The 24,499-nt window shown below is 41.7% G+C and overlaps 1 protein-coding gene across 1 annotated transcript in view; it reads left to right on the top strand.

The window, feature by feature from the left end:
* Nucleotides 1–24,499, top strand: part of chn2 (chimerin 2) — a 251,788-nt gene that overhangs the window by 146,627 nt on the left and 80,662 nt on the right. The window contains exons 4-6 of the mRNA XM_055660074.1: nt 4,402–4,433; nt 6,655–6,768; nt 11,578–11,863. Of these exons, the coding sequence (XP_055516049.1) occupies nt 4,402–4,433; nt 6,655–6,768; nt 11,578–11,863 (432 nt within the window). The remainder of the gene's footprint in view (nt 1–4,401; nt 4,434–6,654; nt 6,769–11,577; nt 11,864–24,499) is intronic.

Genomic DNA, 24,499 nt, shown 5'->3' on the forward strand with positions numbered 1-24,499 from the left:
AAGGTTGTTTTTCAGACTGGAGGACTATGCCAAGTGGTGTGCCTCGGAGGTTTGAGCTGGGGCCCATTGCTATTTGTGATTTATATTAATGATTTGGATTAGAATGTAGAAGACTTGATTGGTTAGTTTGCAGGTGACACTAAGTGGGTAGTTTCGTAGATAGTGAACATAGTTATCAAAAATTGCCGCAGGTTACTATAGTATAGATAAGTGTGGGGTGTTGCATTTTGGGAAGTCAAACCTGGGCAAGACCTTCAGAGTGAATGGGAGGGCCCCTGGGGAATGTCGTACAGCAGAGGGATCAAGGAGTGTAGGTACTTAGTTCCTTGAAAGTGGAGTCACGGGTAGATGGGGTACATTGGCCTTCATCAGTCAGGGTATTAACTATAGAAGTTGGGATGTTATGTTACTGTTGTACAAGACATTGATGAGGCCACAATTGGAGTGTTGGTCATCCTGCTCTAGGCAGGATGTTGTTAGGCTGGGAATTGTACAGGGAAGATTTACAAGGATGCTGCCAGGAGGGGGGCCTGAGCTATTGGGAGAGGTTCGATACGCTAGTACTTCATTCCTCAGATCACAGGAGGCTGAGAGGTGAACTTGTAGAGGTGTATAAGATAATGAGGGGAATAGATAGGATGCATGTGTAGCGTCTTTTACCCAGAGTAGGGGAATCAAGAACAAGTGGGCGTATGTTTGAGAGGGCAAAGATTTAATAGGAACCTGAGAGGCAACTTTTTCATGAAACATGAAATGAGCTGCCAGAAGAGGTAGTTGAGGCAGGTACTATTTCAAATCCATTTGGACAGGTACAGGGATAGGAAAGGTTGTGAGGAATATGGGCCAAATGTGGGCAGGTGGGACTAATATAGATGGGGCATCTTGGTTGGCATGGGCAAGTTGGGCCGAAGAGCTTGTTTCCATGCTGTGGAACTCTATAAAGGTGAATACCTGATTTTCTTTTTCAGATTGAACCTGACCCTGCCTAACCTTTGCTGCTAGTATAACAATTACATAACTGTTCATAAAACTGAGGATACATGCAGTCATGCTAATTAAACCATCCTAACCCAGACAGTGTACAACTGGACTAATTTTGACACAAGCTACTTCAATCTGAAATGGTTCTTTAGACCGTAATACAAACTACCCGTGCCCACGTTCAGGTCCCACTGAGCTTAGGCTGAATAGCCAGGCTCCTCTTCATAGTTTTAAGTCATTCTGTCTCTGCAGACTAATCAAAACAACAGTGCTGAGAGAAAAAAAGCAGAAAATGCTAGAAATATTCACCAGATCAGAAGCATTTGTAGAAACTAATTCAGGCCTCAACCTGAAACATTAACTCTGTTTCTCCTACCACATATGTGACCTGACCTGTTGAGTATTTCTAACATGTTCTGGTTTTATTTCAGATTTTCAGCCCCCGCAGTTTATTTGCATTTCAAACGCACCTGTGGTTTTTTAAGCATGATTCATTCCATTACCTTAATTTTCCCATTACATCATTATTGACAGAGCTTTCGGTCATCATCGATATTTTGGAAATCCCAGTAGACCCACGGAGCCTCTGATTCCCATTCCACATTTTCAAAAGTTTTCAGTCATCTTTAACTCTTCTACCATGGATCAGTAATTTTGATTTTTGTTTATGCCTCCGTCAGCATTATACTTGCGGGTCACCACTTTAATCCTCTTTAGCATGATCTCTGTATTAATGGTTCCATGCACAGACATGGTGGTGATTAATGCCTTTCACATTTAGATTGTAGTATCAAGAATCAGTCACAATTACAAATCAATAGTATGTAATAAAATACCTTGGATACCCAGCTCTTGATGAGCTGCAGTTACTGCTACCTTTGATAGAAATTAGTGTTTGCTGCCACCTCATGGATCTTCTGCAACATTGCACGCACATTCAAATGAACTTACTTTCAAATGAACTTACGGTTCTGACCGACATCCACTACAAATCCAGACTCCCATGGCTATCTGGACTACACTTCTTCCCACCCTGCCTCCTGTAAAGACTCCATCCCCTACTCCCAATTCCTCCGTATACGCGGCATCTGCTCCCAGGATGAGGTGTTCCACACCAGGGCATCTGAAATGTCCTCATTCTTCAGGGAATGGGGATTCCCCTCCGCCACCATAGATGAGGCTCGCACCAGGGTCTCTTCCATACCCCGCAACACTGCTCTCTCTCCCCATCCCCCCACTCGTAACAAGGGCAGAGTCCCCCTAGTCCTCACCTTTCACCCCACCAGCCGTCACATACAACAAATAATCCTACGTCATTTTCCGCCACCTCCAACATGACCCCACCACTCGCCACATCTTCCCATCTCCCCCCATGTCTGCCTTCCGCAAAGACCGCTCCCTCCGCAACTCTCTTGTCAATTCTTCCCTTCCATCCCGTACCACCCCCTCCCCGGGCACTTTCCGTTGCAACCGCAAGAAATACAACACCTGTCCCTTCACCTCCCCCCTCGACTCCATTCAAGGACCCAAGCAATCGTTCCAGGTGCGACAGAGGTTCACCTGTATCTCCTCCAACCTCATCTACTGCATCTACTGCTCTAAATGTCAGCTGATCTACATCGGTGAGACTAAGCGGAGGTCGGGCGATCGTTTCGCCGAACACCTCCGCTCGGTCCACAAGAACCTACCTGACCTCCCGGTGGCTCAGCACTTCAACTGCCCCTCCCATTCCCAATCCGACCTCTCTGTCCTGGGTCTCCTCCATTGCCAGAGTGAGCAACACCGGAAATTGGAGGAACAGCACCTCATATTCCGCTTGGGGAGCTTGCATCCGGCGGGCATGAACATTGAATTCTCCCAATTTTGTTAGCCCTTGCTGTCTCCTCCCCTTCCTTAACCATCGAGCTGTCTCCTCCCATCCCCCAGCCCTTGGGCTCCTCCTCCTTTTTCATTCCTTCTCCCCGCCACCCCCTATCAGTCTGAAGAAGGGTTTCGGCCCGAAACGTTACCTATTTCCTTCGCTCCGTAGATGCTGCTGCACCCGCTGAGTTTCTCCAGCATTTTTGTGTATCTTCAAATGATCTTAAACAGGAGGAGGAGAAGGCCATTTGTTGCTATCAGCTTGCTCCACCATGCATTGAACAGACAATAGACAATAGGTGCAGGAGTAGGCCATTTGGCCCTTCGAGCCACCACCGCCATTCAATGTGATCATGGCTGATCATCCCAAATCAGTACCCCGTTCCTGCCATCTCCCCATATCCCCTGACTCCGCTATTTTTAAGAGCCCTATCTAGTTCTCTCTTGAAAGCATCCAGGGAACCTGCCTCCACCGCCCTCTGAAATCATGGCTGATCTTCTATCTTGACATCACGTTTCTCCCCTCTCTCCGTGTCTTTTGATTCTCATCATATTCAGAACATTATCAATTTCTGTTTCGAATAAACCTGATGATTGAGATGCCATGGCCTTCCAGTACAGGGAATTCAAAGATTTATCATGCTCTTTGTGAGGAAATTTACACTTGGCTCTTGTTGTAAATTACCTACCTGTAGTTTTAAGTGTGACCCTGGTTCAAGATGGCTTAGCTGGGGTGCTATGTTTTTATGCAGTACTAAAGGTCACAAAGAAGTTGTGCTCTCCAATTTTCTTCTAGCACTTCAATAGATGGCACTAGGTTTGTGATGTGCACTATTAAAAAGTATGACTTGAAAATAGCAATATTTATGTTACAAGTAGGGTGACTAATTTATCTAATTTATCTCTCCAAGGCCTGATTCTAGAGGGTGTAGTTCTAAAGGGTGAGAAGACAGCGGGGAAATAAGGGTTTAAGTGGCAGGGCAGATTGAAAAAGTGGTTAAAAATATATGCAGGAATTGGGGCTTGGGAATTGGAGAAGGAAAGTCATGAACAATTGTTATAAACTACTAATATTGCCACAATTGAAGTCTTGCATTCATTTCCAGCCTTTATATTTTAGGAATAATGTAAAAGTTTTTGAGGGATGCAGGAGATTTACCAAAATGATTCTAACGATAAAGGACTTCTGTTACATGGATAATCTGGCATTATTTTTCGCAGAACAGAGGGAGTTGGGAGAGATTCTAATGTGGGTAAAATCATGAAGGGTATGGAGATGATAAAGGAACTGCAATGTGCAGAAAGGACTAGAACCAGTGGATATTCAATGAAGGTATTGGATAAATAAAATTAAAATTAACTTGAAGAGACAGTTTTCAGTGAATGGCACTGTAAGGGGTAGGAGTTGAGGCAAATTTGCTTATCACATTCAAAAGCATCTGGGAATAGAAGTCTATTGGGAAAGGAAAGAGGTGATCAAATAGATTGCTTTTACAAAACTCAGACATGGACTTGAGTCGCCACTTTCTGTTAATAACCTTTCTTTGATTTTGCTTTCAGGTTGAAAACAGACCAAAGTACTATGGAAGAGAGTATGTTGCCCATTTTCTCTTGTTTCGTTAATTTTTAACAAGTAATTTCTAAATGCATAAAATAATTCTCTTAGTTGAAAGCTAAAATGTAAATTGCGTTGGTGCCAACCAAACAGCTTTACAGCACTGTAAGCGTTTTAATTTATTGAAGCATGGTTTTTAATACTTTCATTCAATGTTCTATTATAATATGTAGTGATGTTTCATGTTTAACCTGTTGACTTCAGAAAAATGCAACTTTTCATATTGTAACGTCCATGCTACATGGCAGATACTTCTGTTACAGATACTTCTGTAATGTCAGTACTCATTCTGTACCAACACAGAAATAATTTGTCATAAATGCAACAATTCCAACACATTGCAAGACCTTAATTGTACAATTATTTAGAAGGATGGAATTTTGGGGAAAATGTGCATTTTTGCAAAACAGCACCATTTCTTTGTGTTATTGTCTTGTTTTACAGTGAAGGACAACAAAATATATTACTTGCCATTGCTTTAATTCAAATTGATTGAAAAAATAGTCTGAAAATGGCCCCTTTGGCCCACAGAGTCTATGCCTACCATCGATCAGCTGTCACTAGTTCTACAAACCTGCACATCTTTGGGATCTGGGAAGAAATGGGAGCACTGGGGGTAAACCCACATGTTCATAAGGAGATTTTGCAATCACCGCACAGTTAGCACCCAAGGTCAGGATCTCAAGTGCTGTGATGTAGCAGATGCACCAGCGTGCTGCCCTCATTTCACACTGTAATAGCTATATTGCAGTATTCTTCTACATCTGCAATTTATAAATAGTGTAATAGGAATAAATTAATAATATGGGAATTATGTATGAGCTTTGTAGATGTGTGTGTTCAATGGTAACGTCTTTAATTCATCTAAAGTAAATTATTTATTTATTTTTTACTTTTTACAAAAGATTGGTTGAAAATGTTTATTTCCCTGGAGAGTAAAATGTGTTGCCATCAACAAGTCTGTTGACAAGATATAGTATTTATAGTACTTGTATAATATGCACCATGGTTTGAATCTTTTTTCTGTTCACCACTTTCCAGACCTTGAGATTTTTTTTTGCTAAATGTTAGGAAGAACAATGTATCTTTTGAAGTTTTTGTGGGTAGCTGACTGAAAAACCTTTTTGCTGGTATGGGTAATATCGTGCAGATATCCAGATATAGAGCTCTGGAGCTGTTGGGGATAAATACCTCTGTAGACTCTCTTTAAGCTTTTAAACTTTAGAGATACAGTGCAGAAATAGGCACTTCCACCCACTGAGTCCACACCGACCTGCAATCACACGTTCACTAGCACAAGTCAACACACTGGGGACTAGTTAAAATTTTACCGAAGCCAATTAACCTACAAACCTGTACATCTTTGGACTGCTGGCGTAAATCGGAGTGGCCAGAAAAAACACACATGGTCACGGGGGGAACATAGAAACTCCATACACCCAGCAGCCGCAGTCAGGATCAAACATGAGTCTCAGGTGTTTTAAGGCAGTAGCTCTCCTGCTGCACCACCGTGCCCCCCCGATGTTGCTTCAGCACCTGCTGCCATCCACTGTTTGTTTTACAAAACCTCATTTTCACAGCTTGCAAGGGATTTTGAGTCAGATCTAGAGTGATGCATGGCCATTAAGGTTGTTGCAGTTTCCCTCCCATGGTAATTTTTATTTTTAATAGTAAAAGTAAGATATTTGCAACATTTCTTAATTGAAAAATGTTGTTTCTGTTCCTTCAAGCAAAACTATTCAATGTGGAACAAACACTGCAATCTTTGCTAACTCTATTGTTAGTTCAGTTTGCAAATGAGATCTGTCTTTATGTTCACTTGACATGCTGCATTGTCATTTGAGAATACGTACTATGCATCAAAGATTCCTTAATTATTCATATATGACCAATATTAAGACCACCGCTCAGTTGACTACACCCAGACATGGAGAATGTGAAGTTGTCTTGTTGTTCATTGCTGCCAACAGGACCTAATGGGTTTACCAAAAGTTAGCCAATTTATTAAATGGATTGTCCTTATCTCCCAAAACACATGGAGAGTAGGTTTGAACTTGCATATCGCAATGTGAGGTACATTAATTATGATTTGAAATGTTTTTAAGTAGATCTTGTCTAATCCTGTGAAAACTAGTATCAAATGACAATTGGAGCTGTGTGCTGTTGTAATTTTTAAAATATTGATTTTCTTTACTCAGGTTCCACGGGATGATATCTCGTGAGCAGGCCGATGAACAGCTTGGTGGAGTCGAGGGAGCTTATCTCATCAGAGAGAGTCAACGTCAGCCAGGTAGCAACACATTGGCTCTGAGGTAAGTTATGTTCGCTGTGCCAAAAACTGACCATGTTATTTTTATTCAAAAAAAGAGAATTGATCTGTTACATACATTGGTTTCTTTATCTTGTTTTCTAACTCGGGATATTTATATTTTACACTCTTCTCAACGTGACCTCTAGTATCTATGAATAGAAACAAGCTGGATTTTGTGTGTATTTTCTTCCTGGCTATGCCTCTTATTAATTGGGGTGCATCCCATCTCAATATAGGATAGTTGCCAACAGTGAAAGTAGTAGTGTTTATGCTATGTCCCCAAAGTGACACGGGACTTCTTGGCATTTCTTACTTTCAGGCCAAAATAAGCCCAAGGATTCCTCCTCCTCCTCCTCCTCCTCCTGATTACCAATTACTGACAGCCCTGTCAACTTGCAGTTTATCAGCAGCTCAGATATAATACCTTCTGGTAACAATTATTACCCGGGAAGCTATAGGACATATATTTGGTGGAAAGTTCCAGCACCCCTTAATGATTTCATTGTTTAATAATTGACCTAGGTGTCCAATTTATGTCAGAACAGGCTTGCACCAGGTGGTAACTTGTCAGTGCCAAATTACCAAAAAAAAAAAAAAAATGAATAAGGCAATAACCTCATTTTGAAGAGAAAATTGTTTTCGAAAGACAGGCACACTTCCTCATACAATGCGACATTCCTACAATGCAAGGTGAGGTGAGATAAAGCATCTCTAAGCTAAGCACCCACAAGGCTCTAAGGGCTATAGGTAGCAATGTTACAAAATTTTGAGATTTAAAAAAAATCAAGTCTGCAATTTATCCCATCAGATAAAGCATAACAATAAATTTAATTTGACACCTAATTCACTTTCATATCTCAAGTAATAAAAAAGTTATGGCCATTTTCATACTCGGAAATTAGCATCTTGTTCCCTATTGATTTTCTATGGACATAACAAAAAAGCTGTGATTGAGGACAGTCAAAAGCCCATAACCTTCTTAAAAATTAAGAGAACTGAATGAAATTTTCAGTTATCATAGATTGAACCATTCTGAAACAAATATAAAATAATCTTACTTGGAGGACCTGAAATTAAAGCATATAATTAGTTAGTTACCCAATTGTAGCTAATTTCAAACTTCAATTACTAGATCTAAACATCTATCCATTTCTTAATAAATGATTAACATTTTTAAATAGCCTAAGTGTGCAAATAATATTCACAAATAATAATCACAATAAAACATGATTTTTAAATCTCATTTACATCAATTTATAGGCCAAATGGAAGGAATTTAGTGTTCAATTGCTGTAAATTGAAACGGCAGGCGGCGCGGCTCTGGGCAACAGCAGCCCTCTGCAGCCTGTCCGCGTTTTTATTATTTTTTTGTGCTGTGTTTTTATGTAGTTTTTGTTATTTTATGTTGGGGTGTGCTTTGGGGGGATGGGGTTGGGGTTACGTCAGGGGGCTTAAAACAATAACTTTGAATCTCTCCCTGCACTTGGAGACCCGACCATTTCTCGTCGGGTCTCAGTAGTTTGCAGAGGCCGCAACGAGCTTTCGGCCTCCAACTCATAAAGCCGGGGACTCTGGTGCCGACTCACCGTTGCCGTCGCGGAGCTGGCCGAGAACAAGAACGGGTGGAGTGGTGGAGGAGCGCTGCACTATGCCGCTGCTGCTGCTGCTGCTGCTATCGATGCCTGTGCCGCTGCTGCTGCTGAATCGGAGGCTGCTACTGCGGGTCTGCGGACGGCTCGGATGACCCCGCGCGGATCCCTGGAGAGAGAACCATAATTTTTTTTCGGGGCTCCTGCAACGGCGAATTCTAAGCCCGTGTTGCGGGGTTGAAGAGCTCCTGGAGCGGGGCCTAACACCATTGCCCCGCGCGGCTGGAACGGCCGCGGGACTTTGCGAGCGCACACCGGGGGCTCCAACACCAAGACCCGGTGTGCGACCTCGCATCACCCGGCGTGGCTTCAATGGCCGCGGGACAATCGCCATCGCCAGCCGGGGGCTTTGACTTTGACTCTGACATCGGGGGGGGGGGAGAGTGCAGTGGAGAGATAAGTTTTTTTGGCCTTCCATCACAGTTATGTGATGGATGTTTATGTTAAATGTAATTATGTTGTGTCTGGGGTCTATTTGTGTGTAATGTATGGCTGCAGAAACGGCATTTCGTTTGGACCTCCAGGGGTCCAAATGACAATTAAATTGACTCTTGACTCTTGACTCTTGAAATTAAAGTCAATTTAAATCAGCTTTCTAGTGGGTTCCTGTGAACGCGCTGGTTTAGAACGTTCACATTGCGCTGGATTTGTGCCCTCAAATGCCCAGAAAAATACTGCGGGATATAAAGAGCCCAAAATGAACTATTCGCTATAGAAAACTTTATATACAGGGTTCTTAAGAAGCCCCTTTTAATGTAAAAATAAGGTACATACCTTTAATTGTTTGCTTTATAAAACCTTGGGGCTGCGAGAGGTTGCGGGTTGAGAGAGTGATTTTTAAACTACTATAACTATTATACAAGGCCATAAAAACTAATAATACCTTTTGCGACGGGGTCTTTCAGCGATTTTCCGATAATGATTTACTAGTCTGAACATTTTCGATTGCAACAGCCTAGTAAAAATCGCGTTTTATACCCGCCCCCTCTAAACAGCGCCAGAATCGCGCACACGGGGTGGGGCAGATACTCAGACACGATTCAGGTAGGTTTTGTAACATACCTACTATAGGTAGAACAAAGATGATTTCTAAACTCATTTATTGGCATCTCACATGATCCTCCATCTTCTACACTAATACACAAATTCTGTCTCATTGGATAGTTAATGGGACATAAAAAGGGCAAACAGTAACTGTTTCTATATGATCCCCTCTCATTCTTCTAAATTCCAACGAATACAATATGATCACAAACAGTGTTTGTGATATGGCCTACTTCTGCCACTATTTTCTATGTTTCTATGACATTCACACTTTATCTCAAACGTACTGTGCTAAATCGAATAGATCATCAACAGACCACAATCTGTACAAATTAGCCACAACACTTTCTCCTTGATAACCATCAGCACAACACAAGGCTCACAGTCGGTCACACCTCTCCTACACTTTGTCTCCCGTACTAAGTCACCCCAACCTTTCCCTCCCAACTCCAGTCCCGTCCCAACCCCCTGGGAAACTGTAGGGAGCGACAATCAACTGCCACATGATACAAATAATGTCATACACAAGAAAGGGCAGATGCTGGTTGACAAAAAGTGAACACACAGTGCTGGAGTAACACAAAGACGCAGCAGAAGTTTGGAAACGTCATCCCTTCGCCCATTCCTTCTCTCCAGAGATGCTGCCTGCCCCGCTGAGTGACCATACTGAGGGGATTCCCACGTATATGAAGTAGAGAGAAAAGTGAGTTCTACACGGCTCTGCCCAACTTTTGAGAATGGATTTGGTGGTTTGTACCCACTCCCCCTCCCTGCCTACCCACCCACCTACCCACCAAGCCAGCCAGCCGGACCCCTCCTTGTTACAGCAGCAGAAGCGACATTTCCAAGAGAATGGGGCAGAGAGCTGGGGCAGGACTGGGATGGGAGCAGGGCAGATGAGGCACACCAAAGGAACAAACAAATTGATGGCTGCAAGGGGCAGGCGGCAGAAGTCTTGTGCCCCAGCGAGGTAGACCGCTCTTCCCCCTGCTAATGCACACACAGAAAGAGAGAGATGAGAGCAGAGAATGATCCCAGCCTAACCCAAGAGTCTTGTCACCCCAGACAGATTAATGACACCTACGTATACCTCCACCCCCCTCCCACACCCAACCTCCCTCCACCTCAACTCACGCCTGGGCACCAAAGCAGCTCAGGAGTCGAACCCTGAGCTCCGTCTCCCAACAATCTGATGTGAAAGAACAGCGGCTGTGGCTGCGGCCGGCCAGCACCCGACATGGACCTCTCACACCCTCACACACGAAAAGTGTGTGCGAATAAACACAAACAAGGAATAAAACCAAAGCCTGGCTTGAAAAGCAACTAAACATATATTCCGCTTAGAACGAGCAGGCGCGGAGACATCCGTCCACATTCAAATATTTCATCTCCCATCTCCCCGCAGTGTGTAGACCTGGCAGTAAATTCAATTAAAATATAGCAAACCTCCGCCCACTGGTATTCTAACTACGTGATGCGTGTTTCAAACAAGTCCTAAGTATAACTGCTCAGGCACTGGCCGGTGTGCATTTTCCCTTTGTAGGTCACATCAATAGATGCGGCCGCGCTGAATTCTATCTTTAACTCAAAGTTGCAGGATGGAGCTGTCTTCTTTAACACTGTTGCTTCGGCGCCACCACCTCCTTGCTGCACAATAGCAGCGAGTGTGGGGCCGAGAACCTGCCTAGATAAGTTCTGAAATTGAATAACTTTCAATACTGAATCAGAATATACTTACTGTATGAGATGCTGTCCAGCTCCTCTATTTGATACTTAAAACAGACCTTCATTCATGGCTGGCTCAAGAGTAACTCGGGAGAGGAACGTGGTAACTCGTGAGAGGAACTTGGTACATTGCAGAAATGAGAAGTAAACGGCAAACTTAGACATACACATGGGAACTCGTTTAAACTCGTGAACATAAACTTGGAATCTCGTAGACAACCACGAGTGTGATTTTTTTTCTTTCACTCGGCATCACTCGTGGGTGGACTCGCACCGTGAGACAGGGCCGTAATTTTTTTAATTTGTGATGTCTTTTTACCAGTGTTTGTGATATGTTTGATATGGATTCAGGAATCTTGCTTATCATTGATTATTCAATTTTCTCTTTGTAGATTTGGATATCAGACTTTAAACTACAGATTATTCTATGATGGAAAGCACTTTGTAGGAGAGAAGCGATTTGAGTCGATCCACGATCTAGTGACTGATGGCTTGATAACACTTTACATAGAAACTAAAGCATCTGAGTATATTTCAAAGATGACCACAAATCCCATCTATGAGCACATTGGATATGCCACATTGTTGAGAGAACAAACTTCAAAGAGACTGATCAAAACAAAGCATGACAGTAGGAAGGTGTCCTTGGTAAATGATGAAAACAGTTCCGTTGATAAGGTAAGAATTTATATTTACCTGTTTATTATTAAATACATGGTTGTTTGTGTTATATTTTAGTGTGCAACTTCTTCTAACTTGCAGTCATGTTTGGTTTGAATATTACTGCTAGACCTCTCATTTGTTCTGAATACTTTTTCATCATGTTTATTCTGTCATGCCTTGAGGCAGTGTGATTTCAGGGGAGTAAAACTGCTCTCTATCATTCATCTATAGTATGAAAGAAGCATGTGTGGGCTGATGTATTTTGGAAGTCAGCTAAGGACTTCCAAACGTGTTCCAGATGTTGGGGGAGTCCAGAACCAGGGACCACAGTTTAAGAATAAGGGGTAAGCCATTTAGATCGGAGACGAGGAAACACTTTTTCTCACTGAGAGTTGTGAGTCTGCGGAATTCTCTGCCTCACAGGGCGATGGAGGCTGGTTCTCTGGATAGTTTCAAGAGAGAGCTAGATGGGGCTCTTAAAAATAGCAGAGTCAGGGGATATGGGGAGAAGGCAGGAACGGGGTACTGAATGGGGATGATCAGCCATGATCACATTGAATAACGGTGCTGGCTCGAAGGGCCGAATGGCCTACTCCTGCACCTATTGTCTATTGCCGTGCTGATTGACTGGACTGTGAGTCTACACTACAAACCGTGGCTCACACTGGAAGTGGCGCTCACTCCGGAAGTGGCGCTCACTCCGGATGTCCCTCTCACTCCAGATGACCCGCTCAGTCTGGAGGCCACGCTCAGTCGCGTGAGTAGATTCAGGAGTGCTTTACTGTGATATATATATGTCCCGTGTGTGCGATGGAGGGTGTGAGTGATGGACTGTGGTGTGACTGTGTGCGTGAGAGAGATGGAGAGATGGTGTGTGTGTGTGTGTGTGTGAGAGTATGTGTGAGAGTGATGGAGGGGGTGTGTGTGTGTGAGATGGAGGGTATGTGCGAGAGATGGAAGGTATGAGTGTGTGTGTGTGAGATGGAGCGTGTGGGTGTGAATGTGTGAGAGATGGAGTGTGTGTGTGTGTGAGATGGAGCGTGTGGGTGCGGCTGTGTGTGTGTGTGATGGAGGGTATGAGTGTGAGGGTATGAGTGTGTGTGTGTGTGAGGGTGTGTGTGTGTGTGTGAGCCCACCAGCCGTGACTGATCTGCCAGCCCACCAGCCGTGACTGATCTGCCAGCCCACCAGCCGTGACTGAACTGCCAGCCCACCAGCCGTGACTGAACTGCCAGCCCACCAGCTGTGACTGACTGAACTGCGAGTCCCAATAATCCGTTCGGCCCACAATGTCCATACTAGCCCTCTGGAAACTAGTCCCTTTGGTCCACAAAACCCATAATAGCATTCAAGAAAGCCCCCCCCCACTGGCCACCAGTATTGAATTGGTGGAGAGTTGGAATATTGCGTTGGGGGACCAGCCCTCCCGTGTGAGAATGTGACCCAAAGGAGCCCACTTAGTCTAGTAATATATATAGATTAAATAGATAGACAGAATCAGAGGGCATAGGTTTAAGGTGAGAGGAAGGAATTCAAAGGGAATTTGAGGGGAAAGATTGTTTACGCCATAAAGCTGTTGATATCTGGAACATACTGCCAGAGCAGGTGGTGGAGTTAGATACAATCGCTGTTTAATGAATATTTAGGCACATCTGTACAGGCAAGGGATGGAAAGATATGGACTGTGCACAAATCAGAATAGTATAGACGGCAAAGAGTTGGCATGGAGATGATGGGCCAAAGTATCTGTGCTGTGATACTAGGACTTTGGTTCATATTTGTTGTAATGCAATTCTAATTATGTTTTGTTGTTACCTCAGTCATGCTTTTCATTTTCCAGTACATTTATTATGAATGTCACATTGTGAGACTGGCCATGCATTTAAATGCACAGAGGATACACAAGTCTGTTCTTCATAACTGGCTGACTCCACATGCAATTGCAATTGATTGGAAAATAACGTGATGCAGTCAACGCATTATATGAACTCGTTGTTCAGTAGTAGATGTGAAACTCTTGGCTGAACATTTTTATGATCTTAATTTATAACCATATATAACCATATAACAAATACAGCATGGAAACAGGCCATCTTGGGCCTTCTAGTCCGTGCCGAACACTTATTCTCCCGTAGTCCCATCTACCTCCACTCAGACCATAACCCTCCATTCCTTTCCTGTCCATATACCTATACAATTTATTTTTAAATGATAAAATCGAACCTGCCTCTACCACTTCCACTGGAAGCTCATTCCACACAGCTACCACTCTCTGAGTAAAGAAGTTCCCCCTCATGTTACCTCTAAACTTCTGTCCCTTAATTCTCAAGTCATGTCCTCTTGTTTGAATCTTCCCTACTCTCAGTGGGAAAAGCTTATCCACGTTAACTCTGTCTATCCCTCTCATCATTTTAAAGACCTCTATCAAGTCCCCCCTTAACCTTCTGGGCTCCAAAGAATAAAGACCTAACTTGTTCAACCTTTCTCTGTAACTTGGTTGCTGAAACCCAGGCAACATTCTAGTAAATCTCCTCTGTACTCTCTCTATTTTGTTGACATCCTTCCTATAATTAGGCGATCAAAATTGTACACCATACTCCAGAATTGGCCTCACCAATGCCTTGTACAATTTTAACATTACATCCCAACTTCTATACTCAATGCTCTGATTTATAAGGGCCAGCACACCAAAAGCTTTCTTTACCACCCTATCTACATGAGATTCCACCTTCAGGGAACTGTGCACAGTTATTCCTAGATCCCTCTGTTCAACTGCATTCCTCAACTCACTACCATTTACCATGTACGTCCTATTTTGATTTGTCCTGCCAAGATGTAGCACCTCACACTTATCAGCATTAAACTCCATCTGCCATCTTTCAGCCCACTCTTCCAAATGGCCTAAATCTCTCTGTAGACTTTGAAAATCTACTTCATTATCCACAACACCACCTATCTTAGTATCATCTGCATACTTACTAATCCAATTTACCATACCATCATCCAGATCATTGATGTACATGACAAACAACAGTGGACCCAACACAGATCCCTGTGGCACCCCACTAGTCACCGGCCTCCAACCTGACAAACAGCCATCCACCATTACTCTCTGGCATCTCCCATTCAGCCACTGTTGAATCCATCTTGCTACTCCACCATTAATACCCAACAATTGAACCTTCTTAACCAACCTTCCATGAGGAACTTTGTCAAAGGCCTTACTGAAGTCCATATATACAACATCCACTACTTTACCCTCATCAATTTCCCAATTTAAATCTCCCCATCATTCTTCTAAGCTCCAGCGAGTACAGGCCCAGAGCCATCATCTGTGGATTGACCTCTTATTGATGAATGAAAACGTTTTTTCCCCCCATTTAGCCTGTTTCAGATACCAACTGCTCACACGCAGGCTTTGGTGTCCTAATATCTCCACTTAATGTGTTCAAAAAAAAAAAGAGCAAACCTCACCTTTGTGTATTTGTAGGCAACTCCTGTTCTCCTCCGGCAACACCCTGTCACCTTTGGCAAAATATTCCCTTCGTTTCTGTTTGAAATATTTGTAGCAAGTTGGCTAAACTGAGGAAGGACAAATGAAAATTAAGCTGTTTTTTTAAATAAAAACAACAGGTAAAATGAAGTTTGGGATATAGAATATTTCAGATCAATCATTTTTGATTGAAAAATATTGTTCCAAGGAAACATGATTTATTCAATAAGGGGTCAGGTTAGCCAGCAAATGCACGGAGTAAGGACTCAAGGCATTAGTGTGCTACCTTAGCTGGGACAGATTTGAGTAAGAAACAGAAAACACATTGGGAATAAATGGGGCATATTTAGGTAAATGCATTTTAACAAGCAAGATGGAAGAGGGATCAGAGCCCAGTGTATAAAGTGATCTGGTTGTCCTTGTATATGATATGTGGAATGTGAGCATGCAGGTGCAGCATGTACTTAGGAAGGCAATGTTTGCCTTTATTGAAATGGAGATGTAGAATATGTGTAATGATGTTTTACAGTAACTATATGGGAAGCTGAGAAGGCCACATCTGATCTACTGTGCACAATTTGAGTCTCCTTATTTAAAGAGGCTTTATGTGGAAACAGGGTTTGCCTGGTTGATTCCCCGAATTAAGAGGTTGGCTAATGCGAAAAGAAGAAAGGTCTCGACCCAAAACGTTGGCTATTTCCTTCGCTCCATAGATGCTGCCTCACCCGCTGAGTTTCTCCAGCATTTTTCTCTACCTTCGATTTTCCAGCATCTGCAGTTCCCTCTTAAACAAGAAGTAGGAACCAATCTCTTTTGGAGTTCAGTGGAATGTAGGTTTTCCTATGCAAGATTCTGTGGAAACTTAAACATGGTAGGTATTGATGCACATATCTAAATCTGGTGGTCACAGTTTTAGATAGAAGGTACCCTATTTAAAATGGAGATAAATAGAAAGCCTTTGGAATTTGCAACTTAGAGAGTTATTGAGGCAGAGTCATTAAACATAAGCAAGGCTTTTTGGCAGATTTATTTGACTACAGATGCTTACGGCTTGTGGGACATAAAATAAAGCAGTATTAAGACAAGGAATGCATTTTGCTGAATTATGCTGCAGGGTCAAAGGATATTATGGCCTACTTCTGCTCCTATTTCTCAATCAAGCTAACTGTATTCTGGTTTTATTGTAGAAAGATCGTAAATATTCCAACTGAACAAAGTGATGTATATCAAATTATAAAACCATGAAAGGGATTTAAGTAGTGTGGAGTCTGTGCACCTTGTAAAGTTTTTGCTCTTTCCTGTTACAATAGATAATTTGAGTTTGGAATCATGGAAGGAATTAGCAATCCACATTTGATTATTCTTTTGAAACATGCTTTTTAAGATAAGAAAAATAATTATTTTTGGCATCGCTTTAAAACATAATGAAATATTCTATTATGTGATGTTACAGCACAAGCTTTTCCAGGAATATGCATCTGTGAACATATATTGAATCTGTGTGCATTATCTAAAGAATAATTGTATTTACAATCTCATCGTATGATTGAGATGTTTAGATATTATCTACTGAAAGCAATAGAAAAAAAAACTATCTTCTGTATCCCAAGTGGCAGCTGTGAAACTACATTCCAAACTGAAATAGAAATAGAAATTCTTGGAAATATGAAGGCTTTTTAATCTAATACCAGAAACATACAGAGATCTAAAACAAACTGCTTTTCCCTTCTCGATGTTATTGTCATAGCAACATGGTTACTGGAATAGACTGCTCAGTCATTCAATTGTATCATGAGCTACAGCTCTCGATCATATTCCTGAAAATGTTGCACTGTAATTTGGCACCTTGCTGCTTTGCACCCGTCATTGTATTATTTATTGTTGCATTGATCATCACCATCTATATTATTGTGTAAGAAGGAACTGCAGATGCTGGGTTAAACCAAAGATAGACACAAAAAGCTGGAATAATTCAGTGGGACAGGCAGCATCTCTGGAGAGAAGGAATGGGTGACATTTTGGGTCGAGACCCTTCTTCATACTGGTTAAGGGAAAAGAAAGATATAGACAGTGATGTGGAGAGATAAAGAACAATGAATGAAAGATATGTAAAAAAAGTAACGATGATAAAACCATCTATATTGTTTATTCTGTACTCTTGCTTTCATGTGAACAATGACTTTAATTGTATCCTGTTGTATATGACAATAAACTAATCTGAATCGGCTCTCCTCATTTAAGGAACATCATTAGTGTGTTGAAAGCAATTCAAAGAATTGCCCTGAACTAATGAATGGGCCTGGGTTAGGTTGGCAAGGCTTGTATTTGTCAGAATATGCAAATGACTGAAATATACAAGATCCTGAGCGGTCTTCACATGGTGCTTGTGGACAAGGTCAGAGAGTCTGAGAATCAAAGAGAGGTACCACATGGAAACTGAATCTGTGCAGACCATAAAAATGCACTCCATTTTATACTAATCCTACGCCAACCTATTCTGTTCACATTCCCATCAGATACTCCCCCTCTGATTCTCCTATCATTTGGACAATCTTCAATTGATTGGCACAATTAGACAACCAACCCTCATAGTTTTGGGATGTGGGAGTAAACGGAACAGCCAAAGGAAATTCATGTGATCACAAGGAAAATGTCAATGTGTTTCCTCTTGTGGGAGAACCTAGAATAAGAGCTTACTGTTCTTCATTCTCCCACAAAAGATTTTTATTTAAGATTGTTTAGAAAGCTTTTTCTTTCTGAGAATCAGAAGTTTAGTTTAGATTAGATACAGCGCGAAAACAGGCCCTTTGGCCTACATCGAGTCCGCGCCAACCAGTGATCCCTGCACATTAACACTATCCTGCACACACTAGGAACAATTTACGCATACACAAAGCCAATTAACCTATATACCTGTACGTCTTAGGATTGTGGGAGGAAACTGAAGATCTCTGACAAAACCCATGCATTTACGGGGGGAACGTACAAACTCCATACAGACAGCACCCGTAGTCGGGATTGAACCTTGGACTCCGGCGCAGCAAGCGCTGTAATGCAGCAACTCTCCCGCTGCGCCATTGTTCTTTCACAATGGCCAATGAAAACTGAGTCTTGAAATGTTTTCAGTCGGGGGAGTTGAAAGGTAGATGGAAATGGAGAGTCGAGATCAGCACGGTGCCACAGCAGATTATGCTGCTGTCTCTCGGCTTCAGAATTTAATTTTGAGCTCTGATGTGCAGTTTGCACATTCTCCCTTTCATGCATGGGTTTCTGCAAGGGGCTCTGGTTGCCATCTGCATTCCAAGGACGTACTAATTCTTAGGTTAATTAGGTGCTGGAAATTACCCCTAATTAAGGTCAGTGGTTGGAGAATCGATGGACACTTGAGAGAATAGGGTCAGGGGTATAAATGGGGAATTAGATATTATTCCCATTGACTTAATAAGCTAAACGGAGTCTTTCAATCAGAAGATGAGAGATGTAGGGATATGAACAGGTGAATACAGAGCAATGTGTAATAAAGAATAGACGGTGAGAGAATTGAGTTATGAAATTACCTTGCTGTGTAAGTAATAATGACAAAAACATATTGGAAATCCTCAATAGGGCAGTTACCTTCTGTGCAAAATACCTCCAGACCAGCTACGAGCTTCCGGCATATTTTGCTATTGTTATATACTTTCCGTATTTTTAGATGGGAGAGGTTATTTTTCCCCACGAACACATCAATACATGACTAAGTCAAGGAGGATGATGGGTATTTGAAACATGAAGCATGCAGCTGTATATTTCCACAGTCTTGACCTGGCCTCTTCAGAGTGAGAGGGTGTGGGAAAAGTTGTCTCAATTGTCGGGGTGAGAGGGGGGACAGTCTTCTTCAGCTAACGTTTAAACAATAAAACCACACGTTAGAATTCTGAAATAAAGTAGAAAATTCTGAAAATCTCACCATGCCAGGCTGCATCTATGGAAAGCAAAACAAGAGTGAAAGTTTCAAGTCTGAGACCCTTTATCAGAACCATGAAAGAAGAAAAAAAAAACAAGTTAACCTGCAGTTGCAGAGAAGATGGATGGGATAAAAGGGAATATCTCCGTTAGGATGAAACCAAATTAAATACAGATTATGATTATTTGTGTTACATTGCAAAAAGCCAGACTGTTGTAGATGCTTGAGATTAATCATTGATTTCAGAAAGGGGAAGTTGCATTGCAATGGTGGGCTGGCAGTGGAGAGAGTTAAGGGCCTATCTCACTATGGCGACCTTATTTACGAGTTCAGGAGAGTTTGCGCTCACCACAAGCTCGCAGCATGGTCAAAGCGTGGTCGTAGGTGGTCAATGGTAAGTCTCCTTCAAGGTCGAGAGGAGTTCCCGCATAGTGGTTACTACTCGCGGAAATATTTTCAACAAGCTGAAATCTTTTCAACCGCTTTCCCTGGCCCCTGCTTTTGCGATGTGTTTGTGTGCGCGCTCGTGTGTGTGTGTGTGTGTGTGTGTGTGTGTGTGTGTGTGTGTGTGTGTGTGTGTGTGTGTGTGTGTGTGTGTGTGTGTGTGTGTGTGTGTGTGTGTGTGTGTGTGTGTGTGTGTGTTCAGCGTGTGCGGGTCGATCCAGCTTGCGGTTTTTCAGCCGAGTGCCCCGAGCATGAAGGTCGCAGACAGTTTGCTGAAAAAGTCAATGCCTCATTCTTCAAAGTAAAAAAAATGGCATCACTGAATACTCTCATAAACTTCTACAGATGTTCCTGATGAGAAACACCCCGGAGGGAAGTGGGACAGGCCATTTAACAACTGGACATTCATTCTTTGGGTGACATGCCCTGGGCCCAGCATGTAGATGTAATTATGAAGAATGTACACCAATGCCTCTTTCTTCAAAGTAAAAAAAATGGCATGTCACTGAATACTCTCATAAACCTCTACAGATGCACTGTAGAAACAACCCTGACTGGTTACATCTGGCTGTTGTGGTTTATTTCCAACAAGGGAATGCAAGAGATTGCAGAGAGTGGTGGACTCAGCCCATCCATTGTGGGCACAGCTTTCCCCACCATTGAATTATACAATTTATGTATAATTTATGTTTTTATGTGCTGTATGAGTCCACGTACCTGTGATTGTGATGCAAGCAAGATTTTAATTGTACCTGCACCTCACCATAAGATGATACATTTGACTTGACTTGCCCAGCAGATCAGTCTATACCAAATAAAAGAGTAGTCCTTGAAAAGCAGGATTTTGAGAATAAAACTTGTGAATTGTTGTTGGATATATGCATCTAATTCATTCAGGTTTCAGAACTACTGAAGTGCAGTTCACTCTATGCTCTGAAATGTGATTGCAAACTAAGGGCATTAGCGATAGACAATAATTGCTGGGTTTTTTTGTGACACCTAAACCAATGAATGAAAAACAAATCCTGTGCAATAATCAATGGCTATCAATTGTAAAAATAGAATGCAATTGCAATAAATATCATAAAAAAAACTGCATTACATTAATGGTAAGGAATCTGAAGAGTGCACAGTTATAATTAACTGTATTCTTGGGTATGGCCTTGCATTGCTTATCAATAGTCTCTCATGTCCAAATTACCTGGCCTTAGCTGTCAACTCGTATGCAGTGGAGCAAGTTGACCCATAGCTAAACCTTTGCTACAGTATGACAACATAATTATTGTAGTCCTAGAAGCTTGGCGCCAAGAGTCCCTAAGCGATCTGCGAAGAAAATGAAAATAAATAGGGATGCAAATAATTAGATTTTTTTAAAGAGAAAATAAGTGTACAGAAAGGAACATTGTGCACAAAGAAACAACATTATTCTAGAATGAATCAATGTCATATTGGAGTGAAAGACAAACATGAGATAATTACCAAAAGGGAAACAACAAGAAATTGCCATGGGTATATATTATCGCAGATGAGAAAATCACTGCAAATTATTAAGAGTCATGAAATTGCAATGAAAGGAGTGAAAAATAATTTGGAGTGTACACGACATTGTCATTTTTGCTGGGGTTTTTCCAGTGTACCACTTGCTTTTACTGATATAAAAATGTAATCCAATTCAGATTTCATCTTTGATAAAATTTAAATTGCACTCTAATTCTTTGTGCCTACTTACCTCCGCAGAGCTGCATTTATCAAAAAACTTTCAACTATAATTGAGAAACCTATATTATTTCATTACCATAGAAATGAGCAATACAGATATTTAATTGCTTGATCTGCTCAGCTGAACTTTTGCTTTTATGTTCCACCAGTAACATTATGGCATTGTAAGTACTTCTGTTATTTCAGTGCCTTCTAATTCTGCATAGGGCCATTTTGGATTCAAATCTAAATCCCAGTCTATTAAATAGGAAGGTAAATTATACCCTAGGTTTTGGACTTTGCACATCTGAAAATAAATTACCTGTAATTAGCTTTGATAGATATGTCAATGCTAATGATCTTATTAATGCAATCTATAACTTTCAAAAATCCAGAATTGGTGGCATGGATACAAATTATATTTAATAAAAAGCCTGAATTAATTACTTGTATCACATACTTCCATATATGTCACTCGCATGTTCACAAATATTGAGTTATTTTTGTACCCTAATGTAAGATTACAGTCGCAAAATAACCGGATCCCCAAACAGCGCATTTCTGTTTATATTTTGATCTATCATTATTTTTGTAACAAGCTTGGCAAACCTTAACACTTTCTTTCCACAAGCTTTAGTATTGGACACTCCAACTATTTAGGTTTAATTAAAATTTATATTTATTGAAACCTTTCAAATAAAATCAGGAAAAATAAACAGCTATACTATTACGTAAAATAATCATTCCATTCTTCTGCATAGCTTTTGTAAAGTCCAGGGGGGATTGTATTTTATTGCACTGAAATAACATTAGCACCAAAACAAAAGCCATCCATTTATCCATTTTGTGGTAAAGCACACATGTAGCAGTGTGCTTTACCGTTGGCTCATTATTGTAGCCAACCAATATGGTTACATTAAGAAACAGCATCAATCAGTAGATAACAATCATAAATACCCAGTTATGTTTAGGTTTATCCTACAGGTCAATACCTGATTGCTTTATTTTTTTAGTATACATGATTAGATAATGTCGCCCATTCCTTCTCTCCAGAGATGCCGCTTCACCTGCTGAGTTACTCCAGCATTTAGTGTCTAGGTATAAAGAGCTGGAGTAACTCAGCAGATTAAGCAGCAACTCTGGAGAACATGTGCAAGTGGCGTTTCAAGTTGAGACCCTTCTTCAGAGTGATTGAGGGGGGAGGGGGGAGAAAGCTGGAAGAGGGGAGAGGCAGGTGATAGGTGGATGTTGGTGAGGGTTTTTTTTTAGAAAGGCAGACGATTGGAACAAAGGCCAGAGAAAAAAACAGGATTGCAGAGTTGCAAAGCTGGAAAGGAGGAAAGTAGCAGGAGGGGAACAATAGGTGGAAGTCTAGGTGGCATACAAGGGAGGGAAGATGTGAGAGAGAAAGGAAGGGGCGGGTTAGTTGGAGATTGGAGAAATCAATGTTCATACCATTGGGTTGTAAGTTATCCAAGCAGAATATGAGATGCTGATCCTCACTCTGAGGCACGTGACCTCACTCTGGCAATGGAGGAGGCCCAGGGCACAATGATCAGTTTCAGTTTAGTTTATTGTCACGTGTACTGAGGTACAGTAAAATGCTTTTTGTTGCGTGCTAACCAGTCAACAGAAAGACAGTACATGATTACAATCAATCAATTTACAGTGTATAGATACATGTTAAGTGAATATTGTTTTGTGCAAGGTAAAGCCAGCAAAGCCCAGTCAAGGATATTCCGAAGGACATCCAAAGAGGTAAATGGTAGTTCAGCACTGCTCTCTGGTCGTGGAAGGATGATTCAGTTGCCTGATAACAACCGGGAAGAAGCTGTCCTTGAATCTGGTGGAGTGCGTTTTCACAATTCTATGCCTTTTGCTTAATGGGAGAGGAGAAGAGGGAGAGGCCAGGTTGCAATTTGTCCTTGATTATGTTGCTGGCCTTGCTGAGGCAGTGGGAGGTATAAATTAAATCAATAGAAGGAAGGTTGGTTTATGTGATGGCCTGGGCTGCGTACACAATTTGCTGCAATTTCTTACGGTCCTGGATGGAGCTGTTCCCAAAACAAACTGTGATGCATCCTGATAAAATGCTTTCTATGGTGCATCTGTAGAGGTTGGTGAGAGTTGTCGGGGACATGCCAAACTTCCTAAGCCTTCTAAGGAAGTAGAAGCGTTGGTGTGCCTTTTTGGTCGTTGCTTCAATATTGGTGGGCCAGGAGAAGTTGTTGGTGATATTGACTCAAGAGGAATTTGAAGATTTTGACCATCTCAACTTCGGCACCTTCAATGCAAATGTCAGTATGGGAATGAGACGAGGATATAAAATGGTTAGCAACTGAGAGATCCAGTAGCCCTTGGTGGAACGAGCGCAAGTGTTTAGCGAAACAAATGTTGTTTTAGTAAGTGGCTTTAACGTCCCCAATTTTGACTACAACTTGCTCAGGGCCAAAAGCATAGACTAGGCAAAATGTGTGAGGTTTATCCAAGAGGGTTTCTTGAAACAGTATGTGGCTAGTCCATCCTGAGATGAGAACTTTGTGTTGGGAAATGAGCCTGGCCAAGTATCTGGTAATTCTGTGGCAGAGCATTTTGGGGATAGTGATCACAACTCCATAAGTTTTAGGTTTGTTTGACTAGGAAGTCGGCTCGACTTTGCAGGAAAGTACTAAAGTGGAATAAGGTAAAGTATAACTAATTAGGCAGGAGCTCGGGGGGGTACACAGTTATTATAAGCCATTGTAATTGGTTACACTATAAGTAATTGTTATTGGGCAAGTCAACATCTGACGTGTGGGAGTTATTTAAAGATCACTTGATCGAAGTTCAGATCCAGTATGTTCCAGTGAGGAGGAGGGATGTAGATAGGTAAGTAAGAGAACTTTAGAGATTATAGATTTGGTCAAATAGAAAAAGGAAGTGCATGCAAGATTTAAAAGCATGGAATCAGTCGGGGTCTTTGAGGAATATAAATAACGGAGGTAAGAACTCGACAATTGAAAGAGTAAAGCATGGCCACGAAATGGCTTTGGTGAGTCGGATTGAAGAAAAGATGAGATGAAGGAGATTT

This window comes from Leucoraja erinacea, chromosome 2 (assembly GCF_028641065.1).
Source record: "Leucoraja erinacea ecotype New England chromosome 2, Leri_hhj_1, whole genome shotgun sequence".
In the NCBI taxonomy this organism is placed as follows: domain Eukaryota; kingdom Metazoa; phylum Chordata; class Chondrichthyes; order Rajiformes; family Rajidae; genus Leucoraja; species Leucoraja erinaceus.